Source organism: Fulmarus glacialis, unplaced genomic scaffold (genome assembly GCF_000690835.1).
Source record: "Fulmarus glacialis isolate BGI_N327 unplaced genomic scaffold, ASM69083v1 scaffold396, whole genome shotgun sequence".
NCBI lineage: Eukaryota > Metazoa > Chordata > Aves > Procellariiformes > Procellariidae > Fulmarus > Fulmarus glacialis.
Genome location: NW_009218527.1, coordinates 1,834 through 29,002, shown reverse-complemented (window position 1 = coordinate 29,002; position 27,169 = coordinate 1,834). Strand labels below are relative to the sequence as shown.

General features: G+C 37.1%; 1 protein-coding gene across 1 annotated transcript; it reads left to right on the top strand.

Moving 5' to 3' along the window:
• RP1 (retinitis pigmentosa 1 (autosomal dominant)) lies at window positions 1–24,137 on the top strand (the record flags this gene model as incomplete). The annotated part of the gene is made up of 9 exons (XM_009580055.1): window positions 1–409; window positions 446–639; window positions 2,009–2,180; window positions 5,629–6,481; window positions 6,752–7,352; window positions 7,686–10,953; window positions 18,658–18,821; window positions 20,871–20,957; window positions 24,005–24,137. Coding segments are annotated over exons 1-9 (5,881 nt in total), but the record flags the coding sequence as incomplete, so codon positions are not given.
• Window positions 24,138–27,169: the final 3,032 nt, after the last annotated feature.

The window sequence follows — 27,169 nt, the reverse complement described above, 5'->3', positions numbered from 1 at the left end:
ATGAGTGAAACACCTTCAACTAGTTACTCGGTGAATCAGCCAAACTCCTCCGAGAGTGAACAGAGTTTATCCACGCGCCATTTCAATGTTACTGAACCTGTTGTGGCAAAACGGATCTGTTTCTATAAAAGTGGAGATCCTCAGTTTAATGGGATCAAGATGGTCATTAATAACCGATCTTACAAAACATTTGATGCCTTGCTGGATAGTTTATCCAAACGGGTCCCATTACCTTTTGGAGTAAGGAATATTAGTACACCAAAAGGGAGACACAGCATCACCAATTTGGAGGATCTTGAAGATGGAAAATCTTATATTTGCTCCCATCAGAGGAAAATGAAGCCCATCAACCTGGAACAGGCTAGCAAAAAGCCGCTGCCCTGGCAGATCAGTAGGCCTATCAGCGCTCGTCGTCGAGCTGTGCAATTAGCAAGGGAGAATGAAGATGGATTTGGCCATCGAGAAAACAAAATAACAACTCCCAAAAAGATGCTTGTTTTCAAAAATGGGGATGTAAGACTCAGGCGCACCATAGTTCTGGGAAAGAAAAATACACAAACCTTTGAGGCCTTTCTGGATTATATGAGTGAGTTAATGCAATATCCAGTCGTGAAACTATATACCACTGATGGCAGAAAGGTGAGAATAAAGATGAATTCTGACAATTTTTCTATGATTGCTTCTAGATTATTTTTAATTAAAAAGGTCATTTTATCAATTATAAGCTTGGGACACTGGTCTGGTGTAAGATCTGATGTGCTGAATTTCAGCTGTTTCCTTTCTATGTCTTTTCCCCTTCAGAAAGGCTACTAGCTTGGAGGAAATATACTGGAATCTTGCAATCAGAGAGAAGCAAGTGAGAACATATTAGTTTTAAGTCATCATGAAAAAAACTCTTTTCTTTTTCTTACTCAGGCTTCTTTCAGGCATGCTCTCAATTCTAAATTTTTACCCATTTACACAGAAACTTCCTTTAGTCTTAATGCTTTTTTCTGTGATTTTTAATGTTTTAAAAATAGGGTAAGTAGCATCTAATAACCACACATATTTTATCATTACACACATGCAGAGTGGTTTGCCATTAATGACTTGGAACTATGACACCTGACTGTCTATTATAGTTTTCAAACCATGGACCAGGTTCTGTACCTCTAAACCCAGATGATGCAGCACTAATAATCCTGATTTTCATCTCACATGCTGTTTTATATAATTTTATCTCACTTAGTGTTTTATCTGTGTGTTGTTTAACCACAGAAAAGCACTTGTGATTATACCTAACAGGTATCTAGAAAGAGAATTCCATGCAGAGCTCCAAGGGTTCAAGTGTTTACCTTCCATTTGGTGAAATTCTGTATTAGGTTGGGAAACTGTCCATATCACCTGTAAGTCAGTGAAGTGCAGTTTGTAAACCTTATCTTACAATATATTTTGGAACATAAATTCAAAACTGTTAGACAAGGCTCTGAGCACCTTGATCCAGTCAGACCTGTTTTGAGCAGAGGGTTAGACCACAATGACCTCCAGAGGTCTTTTCCAAAGTATATTGTTCTGTGATTCTGTCCTGTTCCTCTGTGGCAGTACAGGTCAAGTACTTGTGGTGTATTCTGAATTTCCCCTTTCTTCCTCCAAATATGTGTTCATTTGTATACCTACCTCCAAATGCATATTCTTATTTCATGGCTATGAATAGTCCCTGTGCAACGATGAAACAAAATTACATATGCAAACACATACATGATACGAAAATTTTGATCTGGATCCAAGTTGCTTCTTGAAGTCTTTTTTAAATATATTTGTATAACAAGACATACCCTCACAGAGATAAGAATTGCCTTATAGGAATTGAAAAATTCATTCCGTGCTGCGATACATATTTAATAGCCTGCTGCAAACTAATGTAGAGACTAAGAAGTGAAGATATTAAAGCATGAAAGGGATAAATCTCTTACATTATGTTTTGTGGTTACTAAGGCAGAGAATTTAATGTTTCTTTTTTTTTTTCCAGGTTCCTAATCTTCAGGCCCTGATACTGTGCTCTGGAGCTGTAGTCGCAGCAGGGAGAGAGTCTTTTAAACCAAGCAATTATGATTCTCTTGGGTATTCACGGCCTGCTAAATTGCTTGGAATTGCAAATCGTGTGTACCCAAAAGCAAATGCTAAGTCAGAAAGTGAAAATAGTAAGTTCTTTGAATTAATTTGTATTTTATTAATTGTTTCATCTCTCTCAGCATAAGACATAAACCATGACAATCTTACTAGGATCTAGGATATTCAAAAAGGTCAGTTGAAACTGTTTGTATCTGCTCTGACTCCTCTATAAGTGTAAGAAAGATCAAAGTGTTAATGTTCTTTTTAAAATGTAAGTTTCAGCTAAGTACTCAGCATATTTTCTTTCAAACAGACTTATTTAGAACATGGATGCAAATCTATAAGTATATTTTATTTTAATGCACTTGATTGTCATTGTTATTAATTTTTTGGTGTCACAGTTAATAATGGCAATGGTAAAAGAGAAACCACAGGCTACTTCAGGCTCTTAACTGACTGAATTTCTTGAGCAAAACTTTTGTGCGGTTTTCAGAACTTACTTTAGCAAGTGGAGGTTTGACTTGTCATTGTCATGACTTTCACTTTTTCCCATGTCCCATGCTCTACATAAACAGGAAAAACATTATAGCACCCTTGCACTCACAAATTCATCATGTTTTTGAAGCTGCTTTTGTCTAAACAGAGTGTCATCCTGTCCTATATCCTGTGTGTTGTGGTCTAACCCCAGCTGGCAACTAAGCCCCACACAGCTGCCTGCTCACTCCCCCCTGGTGGGATGGGGGAGAGAATCGGCAGCGCAAATCAGAAGGGTAAAAGTCAGAAAACTCGTGGGTTGAGATAAGAACAGTTTAATAGGTAAAGCAAAAGCTGCGCACGCAAGCAAAGCAAAACAAGGAATTCATTCACTGCTTCCCATCGGCAGGCAGGTGTTCAGCCATCTCCAGGAAAGCAGGGCTCCATGATGCCTAACTGTTACTTGGGAAGACAAACGCCGTCACTCCAAATGTCCCCCCTTCCTTCTTCTTCCCCCAGCTTTATATGCTGAGCATGACGTCATACGGTGTGGGATATCCCTTTGGTCAGCTGGGGTCAGCTGTCCCAGCCGTGTCCCCTCCCAATTCCTTGTGCACCCCCAGCCTCCTCGCTGGTGGGGTGGTGTGAGAAGCAAAACAGGCCTTGACTCTGTGCAAGCACTGCTTAGCAATAACTAAAACATCTCTGTATTATCAAGACTGTTTTCAGCACAAATCTGAAACATAGCCCCATACTAGCTACTGTGAAGAAAATTAACTCTATCCCAGCCAAAACCAGCACACTTGATACGTGTTATTTGGAGAAGTTTGGGAAAAGACACACAAATATGTATTTTCCCTTTGATTACTCATGGAGTTGTGCCACTGACAAGGTCAGTAAGAGTGTGAAGTGGCCAGTGGATGATCAAGAACAGGAAGAGCTGTTGGAGAGAGGCCAGGCTAGCTGAATAGCCTGAGGTTGAGGGGAACAGAATGATGTGATACCAGAGCTTTAGGTCATGTGGGAATCCTCAGCATTAGAGCATCCTGTAGGGCAGAGGTACTTTCTAGGGGGAAACTTGTTTAATCCAGAGGTACATTGTACTCTTGATACAGCTGCATGCTGTACTGGAGAGCCCAGGGAACACTGTAATTGTTTCTGTATTGAGACTTTCCATGGTAATCTTGGTTGTGTTATGGAGCACATTGATACATAAGACACTTGGCTTCCATTTACTTGAAGGAGTTTCTTCCACATCCTTCCCAGTTTATTATGTCCCCACCAAACTATTCATTTTAGTTTTTCTCAACCTTCGTGTTCTTCGACTTGCACAGCTTGAGAGTTGTTTGCAGAGCACAACTAATAGTCAAGAGAGAATGAATAGGAACATTTTGGGAATGAAAGTTCTGCAGAAACAAAAAATCCTACCCAAATTTTTCTTTGAGCCAGAGACTGAGTCTTGCAGTGGTAGAAAATGTGAGTAGCTGAGAATCTGATAAGCTCCCTCTTCTAATCCTTAGTTAACAGCAATTACAGAAAGAGAGAGAAAAAAACCAATCCTCTTTTTGTCTTTAACCTGAGAAATTCAAAAGTAGCCTGTGTAGGAGACATAACTGATGATGTGAGAGCCTGAAAAATCAAATTTCAGGCACTTTGTTCCAATTTCATTTCCTGAGATAAAGAAGGTGAGATTTTTACTTTGGGAAGCATAAGGTCTGGTCTGTGTTAGAGCAGTTAGTATGAAATTTTATTTCAGTTCATGGTAAAACATATGCCTAGGAAACTTGCAAGGCACTCTGCCTGAAATTATAGACACGTACCTATAATAGTAATATGTTAACTGTGAAAGTCTTGATATGAGACCATTTGTGACTCACTTGAGAAAAAAAATGCTTAAATTCAAGCACTGTAGATAAGTTAATATTAGATGTGTTCAAATTCTTCTCTGCAAGTGAAACCTTTCTATTAAATGGTGGCTCCTGTATATTTAGGTATCAGTAGCAGTTGCAGGTGTCTTTGTGTGGGTGTACATGTACTGTTTCCCTCACACATGCAGAAGTTCTTGGAAGACAGCAAAACCTTATTTTTACTTCTTGTTCTTTTATCTCTCACCTCTTCAGTGACAACTGCTAGAGAGAAATGAGATATAATTTTTTTAAAAGCCAAGTTATTACAGAGTAATCAAAACATATTTTGGGAATATTTAATGTTTGTGTATGCAAATACATATTGGGCCATACTCAAAATTCTTTCAAGTCCGGAAGTATTCTCATTGGCTTTACTGAGTTTTGCGCCATCGTCTACAGTACTGTAGTATAAAATGTATCTCAGAATGTAATGATTTAAATTCAGATTTTATAAGAAGTTCAAGTACTTTAATGTTCACTTCTCTACAGAAGGTCAGTCCAGGGGATTGGATCTGAACCCTTTGTTCACGTGTCAGTGACACTGCTCACAGTAATTACTCATATGCTGTAGATTGTTGGATTAAGCCTAGGGAGATATATGTTCACCTTGACTGACACATTTTATCACTAACTCTAAGAACTGATAGAAAATTACATACTAATGATCGCTAAGGCATGAAGAAGAAGTAAAGTTGGTAGCTTGAAGCCCAAACAAACGAGGGCCTGTGAATCCCTTGAAAGGTTCAAGGCAACCTCAGCTCCCAACTAAGTATAAAATGAGAGCATTTAGTGCTTTTTTAGGCTTTGGAGCTTCAAATAAGACTGTAGCTCTGGTATTAGAAAGAACCTATTGCAAAATAATACTAAGTGGAAAAGTAGTTAAGTGCTTGATTCTTTATTAAAAAATTGGTTATATTTTTCTCTCTAACAACTTCTTAAAATGAACAGCAAGATTAGCCATGTTTTTCTCTTTACTTTCTAATACTCTGGTAAAATAAACACATTTCATTTTGTACTCATTTTTCTCCTTTCTTCTTTTCTCTTCCTTTGCTGCCTGTCTGCTGTCTCACCATCTGGATCCTTATGCATGATATTTGTCTGCTCTACTTTCCACCTACTGAATGAATTTGGGTTCTTTCAACGTAATTATTGGTAGTGAGAGCTGAAATGGGCTCAAGATCTCAGATATTCTCAGTTTCTTCTGATAAAGGGTCCAGCAATGATAGCAATTCAAATGGTAACAACTCAGATTCTTCCTATGTTCCTGACAGTCACAAAACTATAGGAGGAAATCAGTCAGTTACTGGTGAAGACTTATCCGTGGCACAGTATGAAGATGACATTGAGAAATCTGTTCACCTTAATCAAGATGGCAGTATCACAGTGGAAATGAAAGTTCGATTCAAAATTAAAGAGGAAGAAACCATTAAATGGACAACAACAGTAAGTCGTGCTGGCCTTTCTGATGACAAAAATACCACCATTTGCAATTCTGCAATGCATGCCGAAGACTGCTTATCCCATGTAAATGTATCAGAACGTATAAAACCAAAAGATGCTCCATTTTTGAAGAGCTACTATAAAGAAGAGGGAGACTCATTACAGCAATTCAATGCAGAAGTGTCAGACAAAGAATCAGAGTCTGATTTAAAAACTGCTGGTTATAATACCTGTAAGAAGAACAATTCTGCAGATCTAGACATAAGCAATGTACCTGAGGATAATATCAGGCCTCGCTTTTATAGGCCTCCCACCCCTGGGCCAAGGCGTGTTAGACAAAAGAAAGCAGTAGTTGAAAGTGTCACCTTGGTATCTGAGAAAGAGGTTCAGGAGAAGACAATAGGACAGTTTTCCTACAGTGAGGAAATACAGAATGGAGAAAATAAATCTGAGTATTGCATGGTAGCTCATTCAAGTAGGAAAAAAGCAAGTGTCAGTAATCCAAAGTTTAGTGAGATGAGTGACAATGATATATTAAAGCTTTCTTCAGAGAATATAAAAGAAGAAATGCTTTTTAAAGTAAGCCACAAAAACAATAATTTAATAGAAACCACAAAAAGGAAGACATTAGAAGTGCCTGATGAGGATGAATTGGTACAGAATATATTAGAGAAATCAGTTGTGGAACAAGGAACATATAATAGTTTAGTATCAACCTGCAAAGCTAACATCAGTGGTTTCATACCATCATCAAAAATTTACCAGGCAGCTTCAGCAGACCACATCCAGGAGTCATGTGATATTAAACAAATAAAAAGATCACTGAGTTCTTTCATTAGATATTCAGAATTATGTCAGTCAAAAGAAGAAACAAAATGCAAAGCTGCTGGTTTATTACCTGTTTCTCAAGATTCAGTGCATTCAGCCTCTCCTGGACATAGCCAGATGAAGATGATGGTACCTCCATGTAGTAAAGATCCTACTGAGAAAATAAATCCAACAACTGGATTTTTTCCTACTGTTACTGAAAGTGAGAATCAAATCTGTGTCAGGACTGAATCTGTGACAGCAACACATCTCATTGATGACAGCCAATCTGCATCTTCCCTCACCAAAAAGAAGAAGAAGAGAAAATCGCCTAACTTTCTAGAGCAAGGAACATATGAAAATCAAAAAGATAAAGAAATTTCAGGGATAATTAAAAGTGAGGGAATGCATATCACAAGCAAAGCCACACAGGATTCCACAACAGAGGCTATGGATAATTATTCTGGAATGCCTCAGAAAAAAGGAACAGAATTTTTTGTAAAAAACAATGACGGGTCTGTCAATTCGGATAAAAGCACATGTCCTGAAGATGAGTTCTATCACCAGGATTCAGTGGAACAAAATGGATTATCATCTAATAAAAAACCAAGAAGTAATAACAAGTTGGCCAAGGTAAAATTGAAGTCAGGCAAAAAAAAAGGTATCGTTTCATCTGCAAAGAGTGAAGATGGTCTAATGACAGTTGATTCAAACAATGAATCTGAACACAGTCAGGATACACTGAGTACTGAGAAAGAAGGCACACATCTCACAACCAATTCTTTCGAACAGACACCTAACTCATCAGTGATTTCAAAGCCATTGTCGGAAGTGCCAAAGAATCTTAACTTTGAAAAAGAAAAGGAAAAGAATATTTTGGAAAATTTGTCATCAAAGAAAGAGAAAAAGCAAAAGGGGATGAAGAAAAATCTAAGTAAAGGTGCAAATAAGTTAAATATGTCAGAGAGCACCATTACACTAGAGGCTCTAAAACAGGAGGATTTTCAAGAGGAGGTTGCTGAGCATTCACTTGAAAACTATGTCCAAACTTGGCTGAAAAACTTGTTACCAAATTCTGTCTTACCCCCTATAAATAAAAAAGAAGGGAATGTAGAGAATAGCAATGTCTGTCATTTTCCTAAAGAAAATACTGATGCTTCTATAGACAAAGAAACAAGATTTATCACAAATAAAGTGCATGTGACTGGAAAAAACCATCTGGCTGAACATAATCTAACCAAAAAAACATTAAAGCCTGTTTGTGAATTGGGAACTTTAGAAGAATCAGCCAAAGATTCAGGTGAAAAACAAACTGACTCTTTGATTCATGCTAATGCAACTATAGTAGAAGAAGCCAAATATTCACTAAAGTCAGAATTTCATCATGATGGTAAGCTACACTTGTTTCATGAAACATATGACAATGATAAAAAGATGTCAGAAGTTGATATTCAAGATACCAACCTATGTCAAAGAAAAAAATCTGAAGTTGCTGTTCAAGTTGATTGCACAATTGTCAATGAGAAAATGGGAATTGATGTTCAGAATAATTGCATGTCTAGCATGTTGCTACATGAACTACAATCAACTTTTCTTGGTCTCCAGAAAGAACATAATGGATGTATAGGAAACGCTTGCAGCCTTTCAGATCTTTCAGCTTTTGGTTCTTCCTCCAATGTCCTCCTAGCTTGGCTACTTGTACTGAATCTGAGAGAGAGTTTGATTGGGACAATCAAAGATGATATGCAAAAACCTAGCTGTAGCTGTTCTGAAATATTTACACAGTTACAATTTCTGAAACAAACTGCAGTCATAGAAAAAGTTGATGAACTGAAGGCTGCCTTCTCACATTTTCAACAATCAACAGAAAATAACTTACTACACTTTGGGACGGAACTGAAAAAGCAGAACTCCACACATTGCCATGAGAATATGCCCATATCTGAAATTCATAATGGTATACATTTGCATGAAAATGAAAAATCACTTGAGCCTTGTATTCCAAAGGACAATGTAAATTCTGAAGAAACTCCAAAATTGACTGGTGAATTAGAAAGCTGTTTTGATATACAGAAAGATCTTTGTAGAGAAACAGAGACTTTAGACTTGAGTGCTCCCAAAACACAGCTAGATGGTCAATATGCCAATACTAATTCAAATACCTGTAGCCTTGCATCACCTATAGAGTCACCTGAAAGAAACGTAGAAATGCCTGGTAGCCTACATAAAAAATCTCAAGATAAAAACGCTGACACATCATTCACTAATGAAGAGTCAGAAACTTCAGTAGAACCTAACTCGACAGTTCATAGTGTAACTTCTAATGATAAAAATTGTATTTTAGGTCAGGATACTTCTGACTTAGAAGGTGAAAAAGATATTATACATGTTACTACTGATAAAAGTGAAGATGAGAAAGTGGATCCAAAGTCAGCAGGTAATGACAAAAAAACAAATAACCAACTTAAACTAGCTGCTGAAACCTCTGTAGAATATAATAATGAGGATTATTCTGTACAGAACGACAAGGAAGATGCAGAAACTTGTGAGGAAACCTCTGAGAGGTTATCTACAGTTTCTCCATTATCATTTTGTTATGAATCAAAGCAAATTACAGAATGTGATACGAGCGAAGGAGAACAGAAATTGCAAGTAGAAGAACTAGAGAATAAAATGTGTTCAGACACTTCTCAATTAAAAAAATGCTTAAAAAGTCCTGCTACTTCAGACTGGTCAGATTACAGGCCAGATACTGAGGAGAGTGATTATAACTCTAGAGCATCCAGTGATTTGACCAATGAAAGCGGGGAGGAAGCAGTACTTGAAAAACATTATAATACTGGCTATGTAAAAAGAACTATTGAACGACTTTATGGCAAGACGGAAGCTTCCTTTAAGCCTGACTTTCACAAAGGTTTTCCTTATATGTCAAAAGTATTTCAAAAGGATATTGAAGAATTCCACTCTGCAGTGGTGGAAAAAAACATTTATTTTTCTCAAGAACCTAGGTCTTGTCCTGCAGAGAAATTGTCACATTCTTCACTACCATCACAAGAATTTCCAGTAAACATAAACAAAGACAACACTATATCGAGAGGAGAAAATACTTCTTTACCAACACCACAACCTACTCTTAACAGAGAAGAGACAAGTTATACTAATGACTGTTCAGGGGAGTCTCCAAAGCAACATTGTCAACCTAGCGTACGAGCTAGTGAAGATGAAGGAATATTGATAGATAAAGGCAAATGGCTTCTAAAAGAAAATCATTTGATAAGAAGATCACCACCTGAACGGATTGGAATGTATGGTAATCTGGATACAACATCAACAGACACAGTCCTTGATACTAACAGTGATGATGTTCCATACTCGCACTTTGGCAATCTGAATCAATACCCAGTCCTCAATGAAATCTCTTCTTCAGAACTTGAAGACATGGCTAAACCCTCTGAAAATTTTTGCAACTACTTCAACATACCTCATAACAGTGATTCAGACCCCTTTCAGGATGAGTTAAGTACAAAAAGAAAACCTAGCTGCAATGATAAGATCACTTCCCTTCCTGCAGCAAACAAAGAAAAGATCAAACCATCAGTCGTGGTAGGTTCTACTTCCACGCATCTTTCTACACAGGCTGATACCAATTTTCCAGCCTTTACATCTGTAGAATTTAGATTGCCTGATAACAAGGTGCATCCATTGGAACAGCCTTTAAATGATGAACCCATACAGTCTCAGCCAACTGATGTTAGTAATGCTAACAGAAGTGCTCTTCAGGAAGAAGATTCTCTGGATAAACTCCATGCTATATGTGGCCAACATTGTCCAATACTGATGGTAACAGTAACACCAGTTAATGAGGAACAGAGAGGATATGCCTACCAAAAGGCATCTGATATTGAGAACCAGCTGGGTCCATGTTTGTTGGCCAAAAAGAGTGAACATTTACAATGGTCAGGTGAAGATTTAATAACAGACAAAAATAATCATGTGACTCTGAAAAATAACTGTATCAATAAGATTGCAAATAATATTTTTAATAGGTTTTATGCTAATAACACATTAGATTTTATTAGTAACTTTGGAATACTTGGATCTTCAACTCTGAAAGACACAAGCAGTTTAGGGAGGTTACATGTTATAGAGGATATGAATGTAAAACCTGTGGAAGTCAGCAATTGTCAAAATAATGTATCCAAACACATACCCAATGATCTTGTGATGGGCACAAGTGAGCTACCCAATAGAAAGCCAAAAATATGCCAAACCCTAAGAATAAGCCTAATTCATATTGTTGGAGAAAAATTTTCTCCCGTGTTGGCAGATCCGGCAGAAACCTGTCCTTCTGAAACATTTCTGAAGTGTGACACTTCCTTAAATAACATTGAACATAATGCCTCTGAAAATCTGAAAAATGAAAATGCCTTTCCCACAGAAGTGGAAGAAGAAGAAGAAGTTTGCTTTTGTACAATGGACAATGGAAACAGTAAAGATGAGAAAGACTTGTAATAGAGATCTTGGAATTTCTATAACATTAGATTAGTGAAAAAATCTTCAGAAAAAAAAAATCACAAAATAATCTGCTGAATGCCACACTCAATAAAACTCACAATGTTAATACAAACCAGACCTAGATAATTATAAATCACAATTGTATATCATTGCTGAAATACAGAAAATTACTTAGATTTTTGTGGCAACCAACATAGGAAGAAAAGCCGGTCTTCTAAGACAGTGATTTCTTGGTAAAAAAACAGTTTTTCCCTGAAATGTTATCTGTTCAGATACTCAGTTATACACCAACCATCTCATTTGTAGAGAAACAACTACTGCTTGTTAGAACAGAGAACGGAAATTTGAAATACCCATCTGAGTTCTAAGATAAGATTCCTATATTTCATGACATTGGAGGAAGGGTTTGAGAAATATCTTTCCGTAGAAATGCTTTTCCCAGAACAAAATCAACTGATATATTTAATTTGAAATGAAAAGTAGGAAATACTATTCAAATGCTGTAATACAATGAAAAGTAGGAAACAGAAGTCATGTTAATTTTATATAGATTGACATTATAAGATTGCGATTTCAGTTTTTAAAGGCCAACTTCAGAATACTTATGAGTAAAGAAATCTTTCAGTCTGTATATAGGATCATGCAGACCCCAAATGAAGTTTCTCTTTTACCCAGAGAATACTAGAAAAGGAGCGTATTTATTGCCCCTGGGATTCCACAGGAACTGAGAAGAGAGACAGTGTGTCAATGGACTTCCTGATTGCCCTTGCCGTATTCCCTTCTAAGGCAGCACGGCTTACTCTTAAAATTGTTCTACATACACTACAAGTTTTAGTTGTGTGTTATTCTTTAACCTCTGTATTTTAAAGGTGGTCCATGTCTTTTTTGTTTGTTGTTTTTTTTTTTTTTTTGTAAATATGTTGTATTATGAGAATCCAAGGCACATGTAATATGTTTCAGGATCTTTCAATCTGTTATTGGAATTATTTTGCATACCTGTTTACAGCATTTTTTAATATTATGTGTGCGTAGTAAGCACTTATATATGGTTTACAATTTTCAGTAAATGATTTTAAATATAAAATTGGAAAATAATTAATGTATATTGTGATTAGGCAGAGTATTTCAGTTTTTTGGTTAGATTTTAATCCCCAAGACTGCATAGTACCTTGCTTCAATGTCAATGAAGTCAGAGATATACCTGAAGAAGGAAGGTGCTATTTTTCAGTTAGAGAATGAGAATTTGGCCATTCTGTACTCTTGGAAACTGTGTCTAGACTAACTGGTATGTACATCCTGCAGTAAGCCCTGGATCATGATCCTTTGGTTATCCAGACTGGGGACATAATTAAAGGCTGACACAAATCCCTTTTGGCCCAGAGGCTTTGATTGTCTCCCTGTGGGACGGAAAGCACATGGAGGGGAAGTAGAAGTTGGATCTGGAGCAAAAGGGGTTTGCAGTACAGGTAGGAAACCTAGAAGCACTCTTCAGTTCTTCTTAGGAGTCCAGTGGCAGATATATTTCCCCATTCTGTTGTTTGAAGCAGTGTATTCTATGTAATAAACTAACTTTACAACTCTAAAGCAACATATATCGTCTAATATATTTCACACCAAATAGCTGTGTGTTATTTCCTATGCTGGCCTTGTTTCTGATGTTCTTCCCTCCATCTCCACATTTTTTGGCATCCTCCTTCGCATGTTTTAGAACTGCTCCAAGTGAAGAGTCTCAATGGTATTTTTTCATCCTTTTACATGTCAATACAGAAATAAAACCTATGTTTGGAAAACGAAGCTCGAAATTACTACAATCCAACTAAAAGCCATCTAGCACTCTGCGTACCAGGCTTCTATGTTGTAAATAATGTCTAAATATTAGATAGGCAAATTAACAGCTACATATAAGTCTCCATCACTTGCCGTTTTTCTGCTGCATTCACTGCACCTTAACTTTTTCAGATCAAGGTTCAAGAACCTTTAATCAGATGCTTATTATAGGGTTACTGAGCAAACTAAGCACTCAAAAGGTGAGATGTGAGGTACTGCCTGAGGTTACAATTAGCAGAGACCACTGCCAGTGGTGAAATGATTCTTATATTAACTGAAAGACTTGCTTCTGATTTCAGTATGTTAGCTGAAAAAGGAGTAAAATGGTCACCTCACAGCAGGACAAAAGTTTGACAGTGAGATGTACCATACTGTCATAGGGTTTATATATTCATTAATGGCTCAGGGAAGGTATAGAATATTAAGTGGCCGAGATATGCGGATAAAATAAAATTGCTTTCATTAGGTAAGATTGGAGAAGGCTGAAGAGGGAACCTCACAATTCTGGTGACTAGAGCAACGTGCTGATTGACAAAGGGAAAAACACCATGAGGAGTAATATGCGCCACTTTATATAGATAGCTTAATTCTGCAAATTAAGTGCAAAAGGCATAGAGTCTTTCTGAATAAGAGATGATAAAATATACTTGGAAGTGACAAGCATATTAAATAATGTGTAAAGAACAGGATAGAAAACAATTCAGCAGGCATTCAAGGGCTTCATATAGATTATGCCATTCTTCTAGAAGGAATTTAGTTTTTGTCTTGCCATTATTAAAAAAGAAACAGCCAAACATAACACATAGATCACAGTCCCAGGAAGTTTCAGTTTATCTAGTTTAGCCCCCTGCTAGAAAGAAACCACACAATTAGGTAAGTATTCCATTTAATTACTAAATCTCATTTTAAAACTTGTTATCTATAGTCATTACCGCTTTCACTGGAGGGATGTTCTAGAGCTTGAGTCCTTCTTCTGATGTTTGTCTTAACTGTTTTCTAATTTTTATCCTAAGCTTAGTGATGGTTATTTTATATACATGTGTCCCAAAGCCATCATTGTCATTTACTTAGATATGCCTTTTTCCAGCTTGGTATCTATCAAAAAATCAGACATTCTCTCAACTTTTTCTCCTACATAAACATTTTCTCCATTTCCTCTAATCATCTTGGTTGTCTTCTCAGGTCCTTTTCTAGTTTCAGTAAAACTTTTTTTGAATATGATTACCAGAACTTTATGCAGTATTTAAAAAATTGTCTCTCTGAACTCTGGGACACTGACAGTAAAATTTCTCTACTTAGAAATCTCTCTCCTGGTGCATATTACAGTCACATCAATGACTCACTGTATTTTTTTTAAGTGATAAATTCCCTGTTCATAGCATTAAGTTTTGGTAGTATTTTTGAAATGCATTTCCTTGCACTTTATGCTGTTATATATTATCACTTTTCTACCACTATGGATTTTCTGATCCTCTTATACTTTGACAATTCTTAGTGACTGTGTTACAGTTGCCTACTATATACAGTATATTGATGAAAATATGAAATCCAGATAAATTCCAATGCTGATTCCTGAGAAACTTACTAGTATCCCTATAAATTAATACTTCTCATTTCTGCACAACCTTATAATTTCCCATTTAGCTACTTGTTTTGTTACTCTACAGTCTTGCACTAATCCACTTCTCCATTTTAGCTACTAATTTCTCATATAATGCTTGTATAGATTAGAGCTACTGTAATTTCCTTGTCTACAAAGATGAATTCTCATCATCATGGAGAAGATCAGGTACTTGAACAATGCAAGTCTGGATACCTTGTGCCATGTATCTGCAGCAAACTGATGCTGGCAATCTTTTTTTTTTCTGTTTAGCTGTATATATCTGGAGATAACTGTCCATTCATTTAAAATTTGTTCAAAAACATTACCTAGTGTTGCTTTGGTGTAAGATACATGGGTATTAGTCTCTCAGTGCACTATTCATCCTGTTCTGATTTTCCATTTTAAATTTCCCATTCCATAGGCCATTCTTGTTAACAGTGCTGACATATCCCAGTCACCGTCTGTCACCGTTCTTATTAAAAAAAAAGAGGCAGTTTTCAATTTATTGTAAAGGCATACTTAGTTTGTGTTCTTAAATTCAGCACATAGTGTACATAGTCCTTTGCTTATTCTTTTTAATGTGTATGGTTAAATAACCTTTTTACTAGTTTGTTTTATTTTCCATTGCTATACCTCACTTTTCAGTTCAATTGACTTTGTTAACCTCTTCCCTTAGTTTTGAAAATTTGCTATTTTTAAATCAAAGGCATTCTGGACTAATTTTACTGTGAACCAATATAAATATTGAGGAATTTTAAAAAATATTAATTGTACAAAAATCTTATTCAATAGCAGTCAAGACTAGCATTTCATCTAAATACAGTATTTTCTGGTTTTTTCTTTTTTTGTTTCAGCAATATCTCACAATTAAATTTTCAAACAGATGTCATTGCCAGTGCATGACAGGCTTATATACAAAACACTTATATAGTAAAGAATTTATTGGTATCTTTACTACCCTTGACCTGAAAAAAATGATCAAACAGATCTTCTACTGACTTTGCAGTGAATATTCACATATGGGTAGAGGTGAAGACTGGAGACTGTTAACTGGAAAGGCTCCAAGAGACTGAAAACAGTGTATTGGAGAAGAAGCCATTGAACACAGTGATCTATAGCAATCACTACTATTTCTAGTGTGATATATAGAAAGGTGGATGACATGGTTTTGCATATGTAAAAGTGTATGTAACATAAAACCTAATGAGAAATGACTGATTTCTCAGAAGTGTTAGGCTCCTCAGTTTGAGTGTATAGAAGAAATACTTGGTAATACTTATTGGTTTTCATTTCCAAAATGCATAAGGCATATTTCTCTTTACTTCTAAGGACCTTCTAAGGACGTCAGAAGAAAGCAAGACCATTTGATTGTTTAATTTATTGCTATTAAACAAGTTACATGACTTTTATAGCACTGATATTATCAAATATCATTAGTCTAATTACCATGTTAATCCACTGTAAGAATTAGGGGGACTATTTAAAGCAATTTTCTTACCTTAATAAACTAAATTAAGACAAGCGGTTAGGTATACCTACATAGAGTGACGTAGATGTATACATATGCTAGTTTCTCAGTTATGAGTGAGATTAACATGGAGGATCATATGGTCATGGTTCACAGAAAGTTGGAACAGACACTGCTTTGGATAGTGTAAAGAACCCCCTGTGTAACAGAAACAGCATGCTAACTTCAGCTGTGGAAAAAGCAGATTACAGTAAATTTTGAGAAGGGTCACACTGCTTTGTTGTTGGAAAATGTGATTCTGCCAGTTACTTCTCCTCCTCAGGTCTCACAGTTATTATTTTTTCCTTATTCTTTCAATTTAATGTGTTCAGGCTATGACAATTCTTGTAATGATGAAGTTTAACCTGTTGGTATGAGTAGCTGTTTGGCAATTTATTATTTAATAATGACAATATAATTACTCAGGAAGCATTGGTACTATAGCTGCACATTCACAGTAGTTTCAGAAAAGTGCTGCTTTAAGAGTATCTCTTTAAAATTGAGTAGTGGTGTATACTCCAAATTTCTCATTATAATAATATATTTAAGATGCCTGCTTGTCCTTTAAAATTTGCACACTTTCTACTCAGGACATGGACATTTTTCAAGCAAATAAGTAAATCTCAGAACACTGCTGTGGAATTTCAAAGTCTTGTGGTTTGTCCTCAAAGATGAACCAAGCATTATGTTAATGTCTCCCTGTCTCTCCCCTCAAAGTATGGGAGACAATATCTGTTTTAATAGTTACTGATTCTACAATAGTGCGTTTCCCTAGGAATGTGTGTTTTACACACAAAGCACAATGGCCACACAGAAGTAAAAAATTCCTCAATAGCTATAGCTCAACGGTTATAGCAAGATGCAAAGAAGACTTATAGATTCTACCATCAGATCTCATTAATATGTTAGATTTCATAATGTGCCTTTACTGTGCCTTGTTTTCTGCCTCTTATTAAAAGCAGTATTAATTATTCGGACATAACTGCTGAGTGGTGTGGAGGACATATATTCTTAACTCATTTATTTCCTAGATACAAAGATACTGACATGCACCACATCTAGGTCAGCCTAATTATCAATTTCTTAAATATCTCTTCTTTTTGGACATGGCTAAACATGAGCAAGTAAAAATATTAATCCTACCTTATTTTTTCCAGAATGCCACAGAAAACTAAATGTAAATTCCTCAAATCATTGGTTTTACTAGTCCTCAAATAATATTCTGCTGCAGCATAATTCTGTGTATGTATCATGATCAACGTCCACTGACTCCTTTAAGAAAATGCCCATGGCACTCACTGAAAATAGTGAGTGACATTCAAAACAAAAGCTGAACCTCACAACAGAACTGCAGGACAGCTTATTGCCTGGGGTTTAAGACACACAGATCAATTTTAAGTATCCCAAATAGTCAATAAACACAAAATTCATCATATCATGATAAGCTCACTCATCGTTGCTATATTATTTCTTAGTGTTTTAGCCAGAGCAGACAGGATTAAAGATACTGTAACGGAAGGAAAAGTCAGTAATACAGGTAAAACGTGTAGCAGAGATGAGTCATTAGATGATAGGGGGCTTCTGTAGTCAGTAAGACCCTTTATTACCGCTGCTGTACTTTAAAGGAAGTTCTCTATTAAGAAGCAGTGATATTAATCACTGGTGCAAAATGATCTTAGCAAGCTTGGGAGGTGCTTAAATGTGTACCATTTGCGATGGGTATGAGCTAATTAGAAACATTGGGTGTGAGGATGGTTTTTTAACATTCCTTCCTGTTATAAGCCATCCCTCAGTGATACCATTTCCCTTAATTCCGTGCCATTGATACTCAGCTTCCACTAAACCAAAACCTAAATCCATATACTTGGTCTTGATAATAATGAAATTTAACCGTGGAAAGAGTACTGGTATCTCAGTTATAATGCCAACACTGTGATGCAGGAATATGTTGGTAATCCTTCGGTAGATTCCAAACAAGCTGTTACCTCTGCGTAGCCCATCACACCTTTGCAGAGATACAGATCCTTTCTTAAAGAGGTCTCTTTCAGCAGAGCTGATTTGCTTTGAGAGACCCTAATGCTTGAAGTGATGAGTTTGTAATTCCAGAGCTAGTTTGCTGAGAGCCTGCACGGCTGTCATTACACAGCACTGCATTGGGCAGAGCTGATGTATCCTAAGTAAACAGAAAGCCATATTTAATACAGTTTAATACAATATTTCAAAACTGTTTGAAAAGTGATCTATGTTCATGCAAATTTGACTTTGTCATATGGCATATGCAGAGTAAAAGATGTGAATGCAACCTGATATTTCTTGATTTTTGCATGCCCAACATAGCAAACTCAGTATTTGCCTGCTGTAATTTTGTGAAATACTATTTCTGTATTCATTGACATGATATTATTTAGAATTTTGATTACTGAAATGCATTTTGCTTAAGAATGTTGAGTTTAAGTAATTCAGTGAGTCTTTTTATCTTTTGATAGCTAGGAAATGGAAGGTGTCAGTCTTCACCAGTGATATGCCATCTGCAGGAACAAGCTCAAAGGTTTATATTACATTGTATGGGGATCACAGCAGCTCGGGGCCTATTTTTCTTGATGGAGAGGAGGGAAAATTATTTCAGAGAGGCAATGAAGACATATTCACAGTAAGTAATATATATTCATTGTGTTGCCCTCTTGTATCCTGCCAGATTGCATGACATTTCAAAATCTATGTGATGAAAAGACAGTCAGTTTTTTGTATGGTACACATATTTGGAAACAAGGAACAGGACTTAATTGTAGAACTAAATTTAGTATCCTCTCCCACTCACCTATCCAAAGCTGATTGGATCCAACATATTTCTTGTCTGTTTAAGAAGAACTACGGGTTAATTTACATAGTGCCCAAGAAAATACCAAGAAATATAGGACAACAGATACTTGTTTAGTTTTTAAATTCGAAATGGGGCTACAATATTAAAAATGAAATGAGGAAGTGAAGAATTAGGGTATGGAGTAAATTTTTAACTTTGTTAAATACCTGCTGCTTTATTTAAATAATGGCATTTTTTAGATGTAATATACATATATGTATATGTATATGTATGTATATGTAATGGCATTTTTATACGTAATAAAGTCTGTCTACTTGAAGCTGCTTCTGCTCCCAGTTACACAAGCAAATTTCTCCCCCATCAGCCTTGTGGCATGGTGATTTAAGTGAGCTAGAATAGGTATCTTATCAAAAGCTGCGTAACTTGAGTGGGTATATGGGGTGTCTCTAGCAGATGCCAGCTATAGGGACATATAAAAAACAGGTGCTTCCATTGTTAGTATCCAGCATAGCAAGTTCCTTTCTGAGAAAAGGTATTTAATGGCAGCATTGATGAAGAGCTCGCCTTTTTCACAATAGCCTCTTAGCTGCTTGGGTTGTAGGAGATGCGGTTCTTAGCTCTCTTCAGCCTGATGGAGTTTGTCAGAAGAATCCAGCACCTCTGATAGTATGCCGTTCTCCACCTGTGATATCAAAAAACCCCAGCTATAAAATTGAAAGGAGTAGATAAAATAAGCAACCAGGTGCCTGACAGATAAAAATACCCTCTTCACGGCAGATGTTCTTGGCACTGTTTCCTGCTCCCATTATTGCAATTAATTTCACCTCCAATGACTTTTAAATGCAAAATATGGAGGCAGTCCCTGATTTGGAACCTAAGATTCCCCTCTTACGTGAGTAGCCATAGCACTGAATACAATTAAGGAGTGCCTACTCTGAAACATATAAAAAGAGAAAAGCCTCTCTGCTTGTGCTGTATGCTAGATCTCAGTTAACTCTGGTCTGTCCTCGCTGCTCTGTCTCTTTGTTGTTTATAACATTGAGTTCAGGGAAGTTCATGATACAGTTCACACCCACCTCTACACTGTAAATGAAAACATGAAAATTAATTCTACAGAAAACAACAGAAGGACAGCAAATCCAGCCTACATAATAAGAAAAATAATGATACAGCAAGGAGGGAAGACACTCATGGTGTGTTTCCACTTCTTTGAAGATAAGCTTTCTATTTCTACACTTAAGTGCATAACTAGTTGTCTGAATAACCTTCACACAATATTATTCCCTCAGCACCCTGTTATCTGTACCAGACACACTCATCCAGCCTGCCCAAGAGCTAATCTTTCAAATACAGCTCTTTAAGTTGATTTAATTGAAATGATTTGTAAAAAGAAACATCAGAGCTGAACACAATTGTTTCCAAAATTGTAAGGCATACCCTCCTGCAGGAGTAGGGAGAAACTCAGAGGTATATGGGAGGTGCTTGGGAGACAGAAATAATTTTGTAGCAGGTCAGTGGTATAGATGCTAAACTGAGCCAGGTTTTAAGGTCAAAACACTTCTGTTTTTTAGTCATACACAGAGTCTGTATTCATCTCCCACTGAGGCCAATACTCAGTGGAGAACAAAATAGCTACAGCAGCATCCTGAAGCCGTTTAAATGGGGTTGGCAGGCCAACAGGTTTTTTAAGTGTTGTCCTTTAAAAGAGCCAAGCTTCTTATGATTATCCGGAGATTTTTTGGAAACACTTGTTTAAATATCAGAATATTTAATTCCTCTAAACAAAAATGTCACCTGACAGTTACTAAATGAATTCCTGTTGCATGTCTTTTCCTTTTAACAATGTTCTGTGTTTCATCAGTTATGTTTGTTTTACAGGTTGATACTGGAAACATAGGACATCTCTACAAAATACGCATAGGACATACGAATGCAGGAAACTCCCCTGCCTGGCACTGTGAAGAGGTAAAAGCAGTGAGAAAGAATTTTATCTTTCCAAAAGCAGTCACTATGACAGTGGAGTCAAAATACAAGTCAGAAAAAATCCCTGGGATAAGTATATTAACTTCATCAAGTGCTTGCAGCTTGATTTAAGATATTATGAAGGAGTGTTTTTGTGTGGAATTAAAAGTAGTTTACAATGGTATGTCTTGGCTGTTTGTTTGCAGTTTAGTGAGAGCTGTACATCATGTTTCTTTAAAAATGTGTGGCTGGGCAGCAAGAAAGACTGCTTAAATTGGCTGCTGTAGTCTGAGTCTTCTGCAGTCTTTGTGTGCTACAGAGTGTCTAGAGTTTGCTGAAACTCAGAAAGGCATTGAACTCAGCCTAGCGAAGTCCTCCTCAAATCTGTGTAGCTGCTGCTGGGTCCTTAGGCACAGCACCAGAGCTACATTGCAAATGTTTCTAGTTCTGTGCCTCTGAGGAGAAAAAGACAATAACAGGTTCTTTTCCCTCCTTATTTAAAAAAGATAAAGCAAAGATAATAAAGCAAAAAGAATTAGCTAGTTCTGTTTCAAGCTTCAGTTGTGAAGCATAGTATATAGGTTTCTGGACTGGGAATGAAAGGATCTGGCTTTTATCCTTAACATCGGTGATGTATTATGTGTGCCAATTATATGCTATGCATGCCTGAAACACTTTCCTCTTTGTGCCAGAGTTTCTTATCCTTCAGTTAAGAGACAGCAGTTTATGAAGGGCTTTAGAAGCTGCTGGTAAACTCATTGTTATAATCGTACTTCAAGGTAAATCTAGATCTAATGCAAAGTGTCCACTGAAGTTAAATATTCACTGGTCAATGTTCAAACTCTGTGGCCATTTGATCCTTTAACTAGTTGTTTTCATCTGGGCCTGAGACTCAGAAAGAAGACTGAGTAAGGTCTGGGCAGTGTTAGCTGAAGTTTAGGCAAGATCCTGTGAGTTCATACCTCTAGCCAATGCATGTCTACATTGAAATACTGTGTCACTGGTAGCATCACTCTAAGAGATTTCATACTAGAATTATAGGGATTATATCTCTTTCAATTCAGGTGAGGATTGCCTGGTTGTAAAGCCTAGGTATTTGTTTTCCAGCTGTGCTGTGTTTTGGGGAATGCTGGAGTCAGAATATAATTTAAGATACTTTTTTTCTTCTGTTCCTTGCTATTTTTCTTTTCATAAATGTGTGTGTGGAAGCAGTGAAAGGGTGGAAAACACCTCATAGCTTTGTCCTGTGAGACAGAGGGACAGATTACCAGCAATTTCTAAAGTGTATCTGAGTTGAGAAGCTAGAAGAGAACAGTGGGTTTTCTCTTATAGAAAAGCGTCATTTGTATGCTTAATCTTGGTATTAGAAGTTTTGGTTATCATAAAATCTGACTCAGCAAATGGACCTTTGCAGGTTTGTTGTACGCCATCCTCTGTGAATAGAGGCCGCACTGCCTGCTTTGTATAAGACACCCATTTAAATTGAGAGATTGAAGAAGTCTAACAAAAAAAGGAAAGAAAAAATGAGAAGTTATTATTCCCCTTCTCACTTCTCAGCTAGCATATATTAATTGAAATCAACAGTAGAATTTTAAAAGAAGGATTCAACACTTCAGTGTGTTCCATTGATTATTGATTTACAAATTTTAATTGTCTCCTTACCAAATCTCGGGGTGAGCGAGCGGCTTTGTGGTGTTTAGTTGCTGGCTAGGGTTAAACTATGACACAGTTAACCAGGCATAGTTTTTAGGAAGTGATTCATCAGCCAGGCTTAGGTCATTCCCTCTTTGCAACTTTGGGCAGAAAGTCAAAGAAAAGAAATACATTCAACCAAACACAAATCTACAAGTAACCTAGTGTTTTGTATGGTAGAGAGCCAAAGGAGTATAGCCACTGATTTCTAGACTTCGTAGAAGAGAGACAACATACAGCAGGCTCATCAGATGCTTAACATCCTTGTTCCTTGGGAAACCTACATTTTTCTGGAAGAACTGAAATTAAGAGAGTGCTCTACAACTGCAGAGCTTTTCTGGTAGTTAAGCATGTTAGTCCTCCATCAGTATCCCATGGTTTCTGTGTCTATCTCTGTACTGAGATGGTATCAAGCCTGAAAATGTCCACATTTTGTCCACAATGCCACTTCACTAAACCAAGCTCCCTTTTCAAGATCCATCAGTAGATGTTGACAGGCTGAAATGTGCCAGATTTTTCAGACAAGATGAATCTCTTTCTTTAAAGTTTAGTATTCAAGCAATACAAGAGATAAAAAATGTTTTCAGTAATTCTGAATTTGTTCAATGTTCGAATTAAGGAGATTAGGTTTTGCAAAGCACAGAGCAGGAGTGAAACTACAGGTAGAAGTGTCTTTGCTTCTCTCTGCTGATCAAAAATCTAGTGTAGTTACTAGTATAAATTAGCATAATCAGGGACTCTTCTAATATACAGCAGCCTCTGAGGTGCTTACTAAGGAATACTTTGAAGTACAAAATAACTAGACCTCCTTCCCTTCTTCAGGTGGTGTACATATGGTCCTTTTGCTGCTATATGCTAGAAGTTGGGCATGGAAGAAAATTGTGTGGGGCAGACTGGTGTTGGGGCTAGCACTTTCATGGTTTGAAGAATCAAAAGCTGTTCCTTTAATTCCTGTTCTGATAAGAAAATAAGTTAAAGGAATAGAACTGCAAGCATTGCCAAGCTTCCCAGTGAGAACTTTGGTGTTTGGTAAGCCATGCAACCTAGTGCCAGCCCACGTGGATATACCAGCTGGAACAACAGAGCTATATTTTGTGGGACTGCACCTGAGCTGATAAACCCTGTTTCTTGGCTGCACTTGAGTTACTCTGCCCTGCACTTTTGAATTTGACTGAATGAAAAGTCAGATTGGGGGCAGTTGTATCCAGGAAGCAGACATGCCCCAAACACATGGTTTTGTGATCGTGCCACAGAGCTCTACCTGCACAGATTTCAACAGCATCCCACACATTTTGTGTTCTGTTCTATCATCTGGACTGAGATCAGCAACTTAAATTGCAATTCTTGGTGCTGTTTAGGTGCAGTTGCTGAACCTTTTCTCAGGGGAGCAGTTTTCTTTCCCTGCACATCGATGGCTGGCCTGGGACCAGGCTGATGGGGAAATATCTATGGAGCTTCCTGTTTTACAGCATGGTCAGCCTATTCTTCCAGGTAAGCACAATACCACATCAGCTAAGTCAGGCCACACTGATGCCAATAGAGGTGAGTTCATTGTTTTTCATCAGGCCCTCTATTACTTTTTGGCTGCTACAACACTTTTTTCTGTGTTGTTTTCCTGTGGTTACTGGGCATACTCAGGTAAGAATCACTGGAAAGGAGATAGGAGAGTCTTTAATGCTTTGAATTTCACAGGTCCTTCAAAAAGACTCCTTCTTTGGTAAGATTTTTAGCATTTGTGTTTGCTTTAAAATAGAGGCAATAGTAAAGACACCTCATATATTCATAACTACCATGAAGCCATCATACATGAGTCAGATCACAAACTCTATTTTCAATAAATGAGAATTATAGCTCCAGTATGACTATTGTAGCTGCTGTTTTAGTTTCTTTCTTGTAAGTGGCTGAGACAGACTTCCAGAAAAATTTTAATTTCTGGGTGTGGAACAAAACTTTAGCAACATTTCAGAAGTATTAAAAGCTCCATTACTCACATAAAGATTGTATTGCAATTCTAAAGGTGAATGATGCCAAACAATGCAAAAATTATTGGGTGTTGCTGCTTTTATACTGTTTTAATGTCCTGCTCTACCACACCAATCCCTGTCACCCATGCTGGATGTTGTTGCTATATGGTCTCTCTGCTTCAGCAATGGGAAGGGGGTGGAAAGTCTGTGCTTGCTCTTCCCTTCTCTCCGAATGACATCGTTCTTTTCTGGCCTAAGGAAAGTACAAGGGCATAACAAGATCAGTGTATCCGAGGAGAGACGTGGGTGAGGGAGCAAGAATGCTTGGGCAGATTCCCATCCTGTAGGGTGTGATGGTAGAGTGGGAAAGTCATAACACCACCAGTATTACTTGTGCTGGAGCTTTCACTAGAGTAAGGTCCACCTGGGACAGATTCCACGTCCTCCTCTCTTCCCTTCTCCAAAAAATCATATCAACTGCAGAGGACAAGATTAATGGGATGAGAGAAACTTCCATCCAAAGTTCTCTAAAAACTACAGAACCCCTTTTTCAGAAGATTTAATACTATAGCAATACTTGGTGGTATGCTTATGGTACTTTGTGTTGATCTTGCAAAATTGAAATTGTAACAGGCATTTCAATAGTAACAGCTGTTGTGGGTGCAGGCTAGTGGAAGAGGATATAAATGAAATTGAGGGGCAGAAGTCCAGAAAATGGCCCATAGATATGGGGAAACATACCATGGGACGGTCACTCTTGTAATAAAGAGCTGGGTGGCCTGGAGCTGTATTTATGTCTATCTATGATGACTGAGCACTGAGATTAAGAGCCTGAAAAGAAGAGCAGAAAACCAGGTTTGTGCCTCATTAATATGTCTTTAAGAGAAAAAGAATAGCAGGAGAGATTTTCTTCGGTGATGAAGTTAGCAGCTGTAAATGGCTCATAAAATACTCTAGAGAGAGTCTGGCCAGCCCTATCCACAATGATTTTTAATCTTGAATGATTATGATCCTCATACCCTTGAGGGCATGAAAAGCCTCAGAGGCAGTCAGCCTGCTTCCTCATAGGTTTGGTCTCTTTGGTCAGGAGACTTTAGTATTATTAGTGTAGGGGGACATACAAGCACATTGGTATAAAAACCAAAAACACCCCCACACCCACTTTAAATACATGTTAATTAATGATCATTGACATGTTATATTGAATATGCTCCAATCCCCTACTTGCAGTATCTGTTCTGCCCCAAATGTTCTCTTGCTTAGTATTCTGGGTCACTGACCTTACCCACCTTCTGATTTTCAGGCTCTTCTTTCTGAGTAGGTTGTTTCCTTGCTTCTGAGATAAAGATACAATGAAAGATTTTTATTACAAAGTAATCTTGGTGCATCGTCAAGTACAACAGCACACTTAAACCATCCCCTCAATCTGCATTTTGTAGTTAACAATTTCTCCCTCACACAAGTGAGGAAAAAAAGAACTTCTGTGCATTTCTGCCAGCCTTGGTATAAGAGGGGTCATGCTGAAGGCTTTGGAGAAGGCAGTTTCATCTCTAACTTAGTAATTGAAAGACAGACTCTGTGTCTTTTTGCCAATATTATATTTCTGCATGAGACAGTGAAAAGAGAACATAGCTTTTAACTTCAGAGAAGATAGTTTGATAACAGAATAGTGAAGAGGTCTGGATTCAATCTGAAAGAGAGCTGATGAGAGGCAGTTTAAAATGAATTTCTGAATAAAAAGAGGCTGAAACACTTTCTGATTTAACAGCCTTTTTTATTCAAAGGAAAAACTTCTGAATTAAACTGTTAAGAAATATTACATAGAGACTTTGTGGCTCTAATGCTGGGGGACTGAGTACCATTCCTTTGAGTTTTTATCCTCAACCATCCTACTTTTGTCCCCTTCTGATCACGTTTTATGACGCAATCTTTAATTATATGATGATGAACTACTTGCTGGGGATAAATCAGAGTTACGGAGTGTTTGGTGGCTGGTGGGTCTTCGCTATTCTTCTTGCAGAAACTGGAAAGTAGGTAGTTAATGAAGGAGGGAATTGTAGGAATAGAGTGGATTGTTGTGGTCTTAGACATGGGATTGTTGGTCTGGAGAAATGAATTCACTGCCTCTGCCATGGTCTGTTCATGGGGTACCTGTTCATGTGGGTGCTGTAAAGAAAAATTTGGGGAAGTAAATGGTTCAGGTGGTGACATGGTAAACAATGTGGGTGAAATATGGTATTAATTAACAGTTCTTAAATGAAAACTATTTTGAGTATTGAGACAGGTGTACTCTGGGAAAAAATAGTACTTGACTATGCTGCTAACTAAAGACTGTCAAAAGCTTCTGTGCCTTAAACGTGGCTGGCTTTTGTCCAAATAATAATAACTGATCTGGAAAAAGATATGTGTTTTACCTCCTTGCTCTATTTCCCGTAATTCATAGGCACAGGGGAAAGAATTAAATTTTGTAAATAATTTTAACCCTTACACTTTCTAATTTCAGAATGATGTGCTTACAAATGTAATGTTCTACGCTTACAGACAAAAATAGATATAAAG